We start from the raw sequence: 13,471 nt of genomic DNA, 5'->3' as shown, positions 1-13,471 counted from the left end.
TTAGACAGAAAGTTAAGACCTATTCTCAGATTTCCTCCGGTGCATCTTTATTTATAACATAGAGATTAATTTTACAGGACATTTCCCGCTTATAGTTATTTTTCTTGCTCCTTTAATTAGGCATCTGTGGGTTGAATGTCCTGTGTTTGACATTGTGAATATACCAGCTACTAAACCCCTGAGCCTCAGTTTCTTTTCCAATTGTTTAAGATACTTTAGAAATCAAGCAAGGTGTATCTTTTTTTTTTTGTACAGCCATGTTTTATTTAACTTTTTAAATTTATCCGATGGAAAAAAAATCAATGGTCTAATAATAGATGTTCCACATTTTATACTGTGACTCAGGACTCATTGAAAGATGTTATGTATGATGAACCTCCTCAGTAGCTTTTTCTTTCACTAAAATGAAGTGAAATAATTCATGATTTTTGTGGTCAGCATTTACTACTTAGCATTTTGATTAATTTTCCCCCTCTTTTGAGTGGAGAAAGAAGTTTACATAGAAATGCTGCGTGTTTCTCATTTTAACTCTTGCCTGTAGCACACCATTTCAAATACCTCACCTGTTTTCCACTGTTCTAAAATCAGTAAGGAAATTTTGCTGAAATAGTGAAGGAACAGTTCTGAAAGTGGTATTTTTAATATTTAGAGCATAAATACAAAATGCTGATAACCAAGAAGGTCACATAACTATAGAGTCCAATATAATATATATGTTTTCCCTAACAACTCACCCTTCACTGAAGGGTCAAACAAAAAGGGAGCTTGCTACTTCCTTCATACAGTAAATCAGGAGACATATGCAATTCCATAATTTTGTCAGCATTATGTCTTTCTATTACAATTTAATACACACATTGCATAGTTTTGCAATTCCACAACAATATTGTAAGAAATACATTACACCAAGCCTGATTTTCATGAACCGTTAGCTAAATATTTCATATCTTAGCATTACAATAATTCAGCTAAGGATATTTTGAAAGCATCTTTATTTGGGAATTCCACATTAAAATCAAATTCTGAAATACGTTGTGCTCACAGGGGGCCAATATGTTCTGCTGCATAATTACAGCAAACCACCACCTACATAGAGACCAGGCTTCACAACCCTACATGCTTGCTGGGAATCTACAGGCAAAACAGCACAAGAGATTAGACAGATGTTTTTCAGTGGATGGGAAGGAAGGCCTGGCAAGCGATGTTTGTATATTTTATACCACCTACTGGCAACTTCGAGATTTGCATACATGAGGCAATGGGAGGAAAAGATGGGCTGGAGGCTCACCTGCAGCCCAAGTGAGCTGGGAGCCTTTCCAGGAACTGCATTACAAAAGGCTTCAGCAGGGTGCCAGGTGATGTGACAGGCTGCCCTGGATGTGTGTGCACACGCAGGCGTGTTTTTATCCCACACCTGTGCAGCAAAAAGCATTTCTCAGAAGCGATCAAATGGGTCTGCTTCAGAGCTGATCGTCTGCCCAAAAGCTCGTGACTGAGTTAGGTCTGAGCCCTGAAACTATGGTTGGGGTTGCAGTCGGGGCCCAGGTACCATGTACTGATGAACAGGATCAGGTCTGGAAAAAACGATACCTGAGGTTTGCACTGACTCAGCTGAGGCACTGCACTGCTTTTGGTTTGGTCTGATGGTTCCTGGGCTGGTAAGTTTTAGACTGCCAGTGGCAGAAAAGCAAAGTTAGTATCTGGATCCTGCATCAGCTACCCGAGTACTGTAAGGACTGGGACTCAAATAACAAATAGCTGAGGTTTGATTTGAAGATGGAAGGTTTGGGGATAGGCTTTGAGATTTGGGTGAGCAAGGCCTCCAGCCTAGGGCTACAGCCGGGACAGGCAGCATCCCACAGGTTTGGAGTGGAGTTGAAGTTAAGATTTACAGCACTAGCTATAAACTTACACCTAAACGGATTGTAGATGAAGGTTTAGAACAGGTAGCTTTGTGGCTCAGTAAAAATGCTGTTGCTGTTCCTTGTAAGAGGCCACAGCCTTTGTGCCAAGCCAGCACCACAGGCCTCAGGACCCATCCATCAGGCTTTCTCTGGACTTGTCTTGGCCTGCCTAGAGTTTTTGGTTTAGCAAGTGACAGCAATTGTCTAATGACCAGGTGACTATTACCCATTTTGCTTTTGTATAATTTTATATAATGGCGTGGTTTAACAACGTTACATGTATTTTTGTAACTAATGACAGCAATGACAAGTATAGGTATTATGGGCAGAATGAACTGTATCTGACCCTACAATAAAATGCTATGCAGAGGAGTAAAGGCATGGGATGATAGCAGAGGCCTTGAAAGCACAGGCACAGGATGATATGGGAGGGCCTGGTGCTATAAACAACTCTCCAGTGGTCAGTTACCCAAATGTGGCCTTGAGAGCTGGGTACAAGCAGTCTTAGGGATAACAAAGAGAACAAAGACATAACTGACTTAGGTAAAACACACCATAGATAGTAAATCTGGATCCAACGTTGACTTGCAGGCCAGTGAAGGAGTGTGTTAACAAAGATATAAAAGTGACCCCAAGCAGATCATACAGTGTGAAGGAAATAAAACCCACCAATATTGGCCTCATGCTCCTCCTGGTAAAGGACTCACTATGCCAGCCCCTGTCCCAGACTGAAGCCATTGAGCCTAGGACCCAGAGAGGCAGTGGAAGGTAACACCAGAGAAATGGGTGTTATCAGAATGTTTGCATAACCATTATTTTAACTATATGTAATTTGCACTGTAAGTCCTAGTGTTATTGTAAATGGACTAAAAATAATTCTTTGATTAGCTTTCTAAGACTTTGATGAGACTAACAATAAATTTTTTACTTTGCATATACAATGAACCTTGTCTGAAATGAACACCTTTAGCAGGTAATGAGATTTTCAATGTAATAAAATGGCGAAAATTCACACAACCCATTCTGTAACCTGTGCGCAAGAAATTGGTAACAATTTTTAGCTGCACCAGCAGCTAAAGATATATGCTTAGTGATAGATTTTGCTGGATTGCATGGTTTGCAGGGCCAGGGTTGCCAGAATTAGCTGGAATTAAGGCTTGGACTAAGACTGGATATAGCCTGATAGGATTTTTAAGGAGCTTGTGTTGGAGTGTGGAGCAGAAGAGACCACAGGGCAAGCTTTAATACTTAAGCCACTGTGGACATTTTATCTAGGCTTAGGTTTACAGCTGTTGCTGGCCTAGGGTTAATAGTGGAGTTTGTTCAAATGAGATGAACTGGATTTATGTCTGGGTCCTACAAAGACTGCCAGAGTGGGTTTGTGGGATGACGAATTAGACATCAGATGTTCTTTTAGATTCAAGCCTTTGAATACAGGTTATTGGAGGGATTTGTGTACAGCTGTACTATAAAAATCTATCATGATGTTTAATTTATTCTCTTTACTAAATTCACAGCAACCTCTGAAAAAGCAAACTGCCTAAAAAGCTGTTACCTTTTTGTAATTACACATTCATTGGCTTGGCAGGATAAGATAATCAGCAGCTAAAACCATCTTGGGTAAAGTTTGTCCACAGAACCATCTCCAAAACATACTTTTTATAACCCATTTCATTCAGTTCGTGTCATTTTTTTCAAACATTTATGTCTTTGTGCCCCACATTCTATTCACTTATTTACATGTGCACCACTTTTATGTCTGTGTCATTGCTATTGCTATTACAGTTTACCTTGCAGGTGTCTTATCAACATGCCCTGGACCAAAACAGTCCTGGGAGATACTCTATACATGTTCAAATCTAATATGTGGTCACTTTTTATTGTCCAGTTGCTAGTGAGCAAGAAGGTGCGTTACTTATCCTGGTAAAAAACAAACTGTTTAGAAAGTTTTTGTGCTAGGAAAGCTACGGTAATTTTAGGCTGGGGATTTACAGAAGAAGCTGTTTACGGCTAGATTCCCCATCAGCATAGACTGTCTATGGGTGAGGTTAAAAGGGGCCAGGAAGCTCGGTTTTGTGGTGTACATAGCAGGGACTATGTGGCTATTTCTAAACCTAAATCTGTCTGGAGTCACCTTTACTGTGTCATTGATTCCATCAGGCACACTGTGTCTTTTAATCCATCAAATATGATTACTTCTCTCATCCCAAACTTCGAACAGCTCCAAGAGGCTGCAATGGTTCTAAAAGAAAGCTTGTCAACTGAAGTTGCCACAGATACATTTTATTTTCCCTGAACTTATGTAACTTACACACTAAGATGGGAAATAATCAGCCCTGCATCAGTAAATGCTTAAGATGAGCTTTCAGTGGCCTATCAGGGTTAAAATGGACATTTCAATAGAAAGAGGACATTTTATCCATCCCAATGGAGCATGCAGTATCTGTGCATAGATCTGAAAAACTGTGATATACCAGTATTTAAAGCTAGGCTACTCTCTGCATGCCTGCTGCTGAGTTTGCCTTTTCTACCCCAAACAGCAAGCAATGCCTTCTAGCCTCCCACCATTATAAGGTCGAGCGCCCTTTATTTCAAATAACCTTAAGCACCACACGTGTCACCTGCTTTGTCCCTCTTGTGCTCGGCAGCCGCGGTTGCCCTCTTCCTTCCTGCTGCCAACTGACTGCATTCCCCCTTCCCTGCTCCCCTCCCTCCTTGACAGTCCCACCAGCTCCACTCCCCCGTCTTGACCGCAGGCTTCCTCCTTACTCCTTCTGACTTCTGGCCTAGCACAGGGCCCTTTCACCGCTACCATTTCTGCTTCCTGGACCCTCCTTGTTGTCCCACGCCATCTCACAGGCTTGCTTGCTTTCTTCTCTCTTCCTTCTCCTCTTTCTGGAGCTTCCACTGTATCTCTGAAAGCTCTTGGCTTTCATGGACACTTGAATGCCTCTGTATCAGTTTCTACCTGTCTTTCGGAGGCATCTCCTTCTCCAAGGCTTCCCAAATTGGTGTCAGGCCCTGAAGGTACCACCACACCTTGCTGTTCCAGCCCAGTCCCCTGGGAATCCCCCCACCCCACCCACTGCCCAGGACCCCACATCAGCCCCTGGGGCTGTCAGCCCCTGCCCCAGCAACACAGCAGCAGGGCTGGTCTCCAGCGCCCCACAGCCCTGCCCTGCGGGAGCTGTTACAATAAGATTTGTTTCTAAAATAAATGATATGGAAAGGATCTGGACAGGAGTCAAACTGCAGGAGCTGAAGACAACCCTGGAAGTGTATTATTCCTACCTTGAAACAGATGATGGTCAAAGATAAAACAATCCTCACTGCCTGAACAAGCAGTACAATAAAAGCAAGTTAACTCTGACACACAGGTTGTGCACCTAGCAGGGAAGGGCCAAACAGAACAAAAAGTCTGAAAGCACAGGTGAATAAATGTTTAAATTAATCTCAGTGAGACAGAGATGAAAACAGTCCCACACGCACTTCTTTCCATATATCCCCCACAAATGTTTTGTATGTCTTGTACGGGAGTGTTGCATGGAGGATAGCTTTGTAGTGATGCTATTCGGCTGAAACCAACATCTCACCAGCACCTGGGCTTGCCTTGTTCCGGCTACCTCTCGGTTTGCTCGCCTGGTTACAGAAAGTGAGGGAAAACATTCCTTCAGTGGAACATCACCACCTTGTGGAGAAGTTTAATTAGTGCAGCTCTCTTATTTTTAAGAGGAAAAGGCAGCTGACCGAAGTCAGGTAACTTCAGTCTAAGTTGGGTAGTCTATGGTCTTGTCTATACTGGGGAGCTGATTTGCATAGCTGCAAGACTTATTCTGGTACTACCATTTAGCTATTCTGGAACAGCTTTTTGAGAGTACAGGAAATTTTTCAGGAAGAGCAAAAACATTCACATTACACTGAAACAGCAAAAGTAGTCAGCTTTCCTAAGTTAACAGGTCTAATTGGGTGCAATTCATGTGCTGAGATACTGGACCAGATGGGCAAAGTGCTCCCATTGTCATCAGGAGAAGCTGAGGCAATATGCAAATATTTAAAATAAACCACTTCTTTCTATGGTATTCTGATTTTCCCTTGCACACCTTGATTTCCATGCCCTAGAGCATGGAAATTATACAGACTCTGGCTTCCACAGAGCCAACATTGTTGAACTCATTTGTAAGGTGCCATGATGACTTTCAGTACTCTAGGCAAAACTCTAGGCATAAATAACTTAATGGATATAGGGCTCACTGTTCATGTTGAGATGTAGTCAGGTTCTAGCTCTATTCAGGTAAGACATTGACCCTTGGTCTCTTACTTTACGAGGCTATTGGATACTTTAAGTATCTCTCAATGTCTCTCTTGAAGGTGTTTTGTTTTTACATAAATGTGAACAGGAGCTACTGCAAACAAAAGGAGATTGTTCTTCAGAGGGGGTAGTTAGTTAAGCTGCAAATCTCCTTGTGTATATATGGCTTCAAAAAAGGGGGTTGCACAAATTTATGGAATAAAAATTTGCTGATAGCTGCTAAACACGAAATACCACATCTGAATCACAAATCACTAGAGGCTGGGAACGCAGATGGATTTTGGGTCTCATACAGTACACATGTTCCAGTCTACGTTCAAATAGCAAGAGGCCCCCAAAGCCAGCCTCAGACAGAGCCTGCCCGCAGGCACTGACAGGAGCTGGGCATGCCTTGCTGAGAGCTGGCTGGACGTAAGTCCCCATCAGCACCTGCCTGCAATCCTGCATCTGCCATGTTGGACTGTGTGTGGGCTCAGGGTTCAAGTCTCCTCTTTGCATCAAACATGCCAGATATCTGAATATCAGTTTTCTGCTTCCTAGGAGCGCACCCTGGGCATCAAGCTGTGAGATATTTAGGGGATCTCTCTCCTGTTTTTTGCGTGTTCTCTCTCTCTTTTTTTTTTTTTTTTTTAATTGGAAAGACTGTGATTTATTTGCCATGGAGAGCAGGGAAACTTGAACCTCAAACAAAGAGAAATGCCAGGAGAGAAAAACTATTTCCTGTCCAGGTCTATAGCTACAATAGCTACAAAATTATAGAGCAGCCTAGAATAATTATCATCTAACAGCTTCCAGCCTAGGCAATCCATTTTTTATTTCTCTAAGCTAAATCATAAATTATCAACAGCGTTTTCTGCATAGGCTGTATAAAAACCCTGTTACTCAGTCCAAACCCACATGATTTCCTGATTAGTGCACTGAAAATAAGCTGAAAGGCAGCAAGACTACAGAAAGTCTTTCAAAAGTGTTCATATTGAATAGAGACAACCCCAAAAGCCCACTAGGAAGGCCTTTTCTTTATCAACTGGTGGCAGAGCCCTGTGTGTTCCTGATGGAACTCAGCTACTCTGTCTATCAGAGCAACTGAAATCCACCGCAAAGCCAATTCGGCAACTCCGATGGCTGGAGCAATTCAGCATGAACATAATTGCTTTTACTTAGAATTATAATTAGGACCCATTTGACAAATGTTGCTCTAGCTGGGCCAGGGATAATGATCAAGCTGTAATGAGTTGTGGGATCCCTACCTTCTGGGCCATGGCTCCCTGTGTGCTGAGGAGAGAGCTGCATTCCCCTTCATGGTATTCTTCTTTACATTCACGGCAGAACACAAACTGGAAAACAAACCAAAACGCACAAGTCATAAAAACACATTAGGGATATGGACAGCAGGTTACAGTCATGAAGAGTCATACAGCAGATGATCTCTTGCCCTTCTCATCCCATTAAATTCCCATAATCCTCCTAATTGTGCATCTTATTATCCACTCTGATCATTAACATGACAATTTTGCTGTTATTATTATACATTTCATCGGTGAAGTAACATAAATGCCATTATTAAAAATGAGATTTTGCTACATGGTCCATTTAGGGACACAAAGTCATAGTAGATACTTCTGGGTGTGTTTCTCCTACAGTGAAATCTGTTTATACAAGAACAGTACTGGATGAAACAAGCAGTTCTGCTTTATAGTGTTTACTAATGGAAATAGTCTATTCATAGTTCTGAATCAAATGCATTCTCTATGGAAAACTATTGCTGACCTTACTAGGGGATGATCACTTTATATAGGTCATATGAAATACAATTTTCTAGAAAATGATATCCTTGGAATGGACTTTTATAGAATGGTTTAAAAAAATCCATAGAAAGAACACAATGATAGGTTAGTTAACATGGGTTTTAAGGGACTAACTCTAGACCCTTATTGCATTTCTAGCAATTGTTCTGGTTTCATCCCCCTTAAACAGAGGGACCTGGACAGGTTGGATCGTTGGGCTGGGGCCAACTGTATGAGATTCAACAAGGCTCAGTGCTGGGTCCCGCACTTCGGTCACAACCCCATGCAATGCTACAGGCTTGGGGAGGAGTGGCTGGAGAGCTGCCTGGTAGAAAAGGACCTGGGGGTGTTGGTTGACAGCTGCCTGAACACGAGCCAGCAGTGTGCTCAGGTGGCCAAGAGGGCCAATGGCATCCTGGCCTGTATCAGGAATAGTGTGGCCAGCAGGACCAGGGAGGTGATACTGCCCCTGTACTCGGCACTGGTGAGGCCACACCTCAAGTACTGTGATCAGTTTTGGGCCCCTCACTACAAGAAGGACATCGAGGTGCTGCAGCGTGTCCAAAGAAGGGCAACGAAGTTGGTGAAGGGTCTAGAGCACTAGCCTTATGAGGAGCGGCTGAGGGAACTGGGGTTGTTTAGTTTGGAGAAGAGGAGGCTGAGGGGAGACCTTATTGCTCTCTACAACTACCTGAAAGGAGGCTGTAGCGAGGTGGGGGTCAGTCTCTTCTCCCTAGTAACAAGTGATAGGACGAGAGGAAACGGCCTCAAGCTGCGTCAGGGGAAGTTTAGGTTGGATATTAGGAAAAACTTCTTCACCGAGAGGGTGGTCAGGCATTGGAACAGGCTGCCCAGGGCAGTGGTTGAGTCTCCATCCCTGGAGGTATTTAAAAGACGGGTAGATGTGGTGCTCGAGGACATGGTTTAGTGGTGGACTTGGCAGTGATAGGTTAACGGTTGGACTCGATGATCTTAAGGGTCTTTTCCAACCTTAACGATTCTATGATTCTATGAAATTACGTTGTTCTTTACACAAGGCTTCATTCAAAAGTAATTTCTTTTGCAGATGAGTAAAACAATTTTCCCTACCTCAGTCTGAGCTGCCTCTGCCACCTAAACTGGTTCACATGTATCAAGTTTGATGCCTTTTATTTAAACTTTAAAATGCAGATATCTGTCTTGACATGTGTCCAAATCTTTGACCCAACAATGCTGCATTAAATTCTGTGTCCTTGCAGGTAAGGGGAAAAGTCAATAATGTAAAATGGGTCTCTCTTATGCTGTTTTAAAGCTATGCTGTCTTGATGCAACTCCAGACTCCGAAAGATCTCTCAGCGGTAAGCCATTCTGACTGGCATTATAAGCAAGACTGATAAAACAGCCTTGATTTTTAGATACAGACCTGCATTCACATGTAATGAATAAAGGATATCAGGAGGACATGACACTAGAACGTTTGTCTGCCACGAATTCCAGCTTTTGCAATTTCATTTTGAACTCTTTCAAGCTTTATTGTCACTTTTCTAAGAAGCACTGAAAATCATATATCATTGTCATGCTAAAGAAACTGCACTTTTATGAAAAGAAGCATTGTGCAAGTCCAAAAGGGTTGATCCTGTTATTCAGAGTCAGGGAAATTTGGAGTGGAGGAATGGATCAAGTGTTCTAACTTCCAGAGATATCGAACCTAATCACTTGTTTGCTTTCTTGTCACTTCTCTCCATTACTTTGTCAATGATTTAAAATGTTTTATTTTACTTCAGCTGACACTGATTTGTTAATTCACTTGCTCTTGTTAGCAAACAGCTTAACAGTGGAAGCACTTTTGCAAGGTATGTTGTATGAGAGGCTGCATTATTGTAATAGAGCATCATTTAAATACAACAATAATTTGCACTGCATTAGTGGTCAAAAGTTTCAGCCGTGTGGAACACTGCTCAAACACACATCTCTGTCTGGATGCCTAATATCTCAAAGACTTGTTATCCCTTAACAATTAAGGTTATGCCAGGTTTAACTGCATTTCCTACTGTGTCCCCTATTATCTTTTTCCTTTGTGACTTTATTTCCTTATGAACACATTTGGCTGAAAACATTTGTCTGAAAGGGTTTTGTATACACTTGCTTTATCACTGTCTTATCACACAATGCCTCAGCTTGCTTTCCTCACTCCAGTCTCTCTCACTTTTCCCATGCAACTGCAATTTTAGACGTTTCATAAACATTGCAAAGGGGGAAATACTGAAGAAAGAAAAAAACCCAGGACACATATTTTGCAAAGACATTCCGGCTGCCTCACAATGTAGTTTATGTGGCATTGCTATGTATTATCATAATAAAATCCATAAACTCATGTCATATTATTTAAAGATGTGAAATGCATTTTCTCATTATAGAGAATGAGAAATGGCCACTTTTTATACTTACCTTTAAAATAAAAAATCCTCAGGACCAATGTCACCAATGTTTTCCCCATAGGCTTGCTGTACTGGAAACATGCATGAGTGTATAACTGGGCCTTTCACTAACAATTTTATATCCTGCAAGTAAGTCCATGAGTGAGCCTGTCACATCCTTGTAATGAAACGAAGCCTGATTTTTTTTTTTTTTTGGTGAGACAGGATACTCTTTTCACGTCTTATTAGATAATGGATGAGATGTAAAATCAGTTCTGTGGCAAAAGAACACCCCAGAGGCTGATCGGTTTGTCAGAATACATAGGCATCTCCCAACAGAAATGTATTAAGCGCTCCCTTTTTATGGCAAAGCATGCACCATGAAGAAAAGGCACGTCACTTACAACAAAGAGCAGTTTGTGATAATTTTATTCGTTTTTTTACATTCGGACATGAAAAATATAATAAAGTCCCAGTACTAAAATACAGCAACTGCAAAAATGCTGTCAGTTAACTTGTATTTTGTGGCTTCATTAATATTAATACAGTTATTTTGCCCTTGGAAAGAATAGGATTTAAGTTGTTCAGTCAGGGTTTAACACTTTTGCATAAATTTAATATTAGTAAGTGTTTAAAATTACTATAAGTAGTGTAATTATTGACAATAGTCACACTTTCTTTCCCTTCATTTGCCAAAAAAAAGACTGGCAGACTACTGAGATAATATAAACAGCATATAAACTTCCTATGTCTTTGTGTATTTAGCACTTACTGTTGTTACCTTTGAAAGATTCTTCAGTTGGAAAGCAACCAACACAAGGAATAAATCCCAAAGGTCCCAAACCTACCCTCTAGGTTTATATATTAAAAAGAGGATTAGCAGCGAAATCCCCAAAGCACTTAAGGGATTTAGGCACTGGAAATTAATATAACCCCTGTGTGTGCTATTACAGGCTTTTGAATATCTGTAAAAATGTATGAGATAGGCCTAAGCAGCAATCCTGAATCCAAGTGACCTCAGAATAGGAGGTATTAAAAAGCTCAACAGGGATCCAGATCCTGTTTTTAAAATCCCCCTATCTTTATCATTCAAACAAAAGGTAAAATCAGACCAAACTCTGGTCAGCTCTATGGAATTCAAACACCACAGATGACATCTGCAGTGCCAAGAGTGATGCTGAATAAAAACTAGGAAGGTGAAACCAAGCCGGAGTCTCAGTTATTCCTGACTGGCCCATTTATAGTGTTTTACGTGTTTTAAGTTTGGAAGTGGGAGCAGAATGTAGCTCTTTTTTTGGATGAAAGGAAAACGAGTTTGTCATTTACATGCTATGCTGGTTGGTTTTTTGAAAACAAGATTTTGCCATTTCCTTTTTCACAACATTTCAAAGATCTGCTTTCCCTTGGATTAAGCACCACAGCTCTCATTCTCTCTTTTGCCTACTGCAAATGCCTTTTCTTTAATCTCCGATAAGATCTTCCTATAGTGCTTATAAAATATTACTGTTAAAATTGTCTTTCTTCCAACTTCAATACAACACTCCCATTCTTGAATCCCTACACAAAGCTTTAAGTTTGAGCTCCCTACTGTTATTTTAAAGTTACTCCTCAACTCAGATATTCCTGTTCTTTTTCACCTTTACCTCCTCCCGTGTGTCTACACAGCAGAATGAAGGCAAGGTTGCAGTGAGGTAGTCAGAGCCAAGGTTTAATCTGCAGCACCGTAGGTGCACTGCTAGGGACTGTGAGCTAACAACTCAAGCACATACCCAGATTTCTTACCAGGCTTCTGCAATCCATGTTGAAATCTGGACTGCCACGTCTTCATTCCTACAGTTATCACTACTAGCTAGACTGAAGACAGACTATGTATGATACATGGTTTGGCCAAAGTGTATCTTCCAAAACAGACATTCACATCCAGATTAAAGACATCAGGTGAGGAAAGATGCACTCATACCTCTGGTACAGTGTTTTAATGGCCATTCATACTGCATCATCTGATAGCGATAAGACAATGCTGCTGCACACACCCTAACCATGTCAGTTGGAACCCAGTCACCTAAAGCCTTTTATTGATATATTATGGTGATTTCCTTATCAGAATATTCTGTAGTTTGAAGTCTTAAAAAAAAAAAAAAAAGAAATTGCTTTTGTGCAATTACTTTTTCTAATCAAACTTGTAATCTCATCATAGAATGAAATCAGTTTCTTCTGATATGACTTGTTGTCATTGAGAATATACTGACTGGCAATCTTACCAAAATTGTTTTGTCTTCTCTGTTCTTCTACCTTTTTTTCTTTGATCTTCCCTCATTCGGTGCTAGCTATCTGGACCCATCGCTACAGATGGGAATCATGAAAATTAAAGCTACTGAATGAAGGCAGGATCAACATCTCCATCAACACTGGAGCTTTCTGCCAGTAGTGCAAAACAAGTATGCAAGAGATGCAAAGATTCCTCAAAACCATGACTATATGAACAAAGAAAAATCACAGATCTTCTCACCTTTCATTTAAAATGCAAGGCTTACAAGTTTTATCTTGCTTCCTCAGGCAAAGAAGTGCTTCAAGAAATCAACCTTCCACACCTCTACTCACTCTTTCCTCTAAAACCAAGTCCAAAACCAAACGAAGAGAGTACTACATTATAAACATAATTCATGCTAAGGGTGAAATAAGCCACAGTTGGCAGGTGTTAATTTTATTATTTAATGAGCTGCCAGAAAATGCATATTAAGTGCTATTGTAATGTGAGAAGGCTATAGTATATTCTAAAGAGAATACAAGGGAAACCAAGTATAATCTAAGATATATATGGACCTAGATAGATTTATTTTTATGTTTTCAAAAACGGTTTGGTTATATATAACACATCAAAGCAAAATAATGTAGCATTCTAAGATACTTGCACGGCTTTGATCACCAGAGCATTGGAGCATCTTGGAATTGTAAGTGAACCTCTCTTACCGTACTCCTGTGAAGCAGCAAAGTACTACTACTTCTGTAGTTAGTGACTAGAGCCTAATTCATAGACATCCTTGGCCACAGATCCCTAAAATTTGTGGATCTTAATTA

At 40.8% G+C, this 13,471-nt stretch overlaps 1 protein-coding gene across 1 annotated transcript in view; it reads right to left on the bottom strand.

The window, feature by feature from the left end:
- PRKN (parkin RBR E3 ubiquitin protein ligase) overlaps positions 1-13,471 on the bottom strand; it is a 780,164-nt gene that overhangs the window by 10,638 nt on the left and 756,055 nt on the right. The window contains exon 10 of the mRNA XM_087774081.1: positions 7,461-7,547. Within this exon, the coding sequence (XP_087630207.1) occupies positions 7,461-7,547 (87 nt within the window). The remainder of the gene's footprint in view (positions 1-7,460; positions 7,548-13,471) is intronic.

Source organism: Nipponia nippon, unplaced genomic scaffold, assembly GCF_047370975.1.
Source record: "Nipponia nippon isolate SJK-2023a ecotype South Korea unplaced genomic scaffold, ASM4737097v1 scaffold_4, whole genome shotgun sequence".
NCBI lineage: Eukaryota > Metazoa > Chordata > Aves > Pelecaniformes > Threskiornithidae > Nipponia > Nipponia nippon.
Note: the sequence above shows the minus strand (reverse complement) of the source record. Positions and strands in the feature narration are given on the sequence as shown.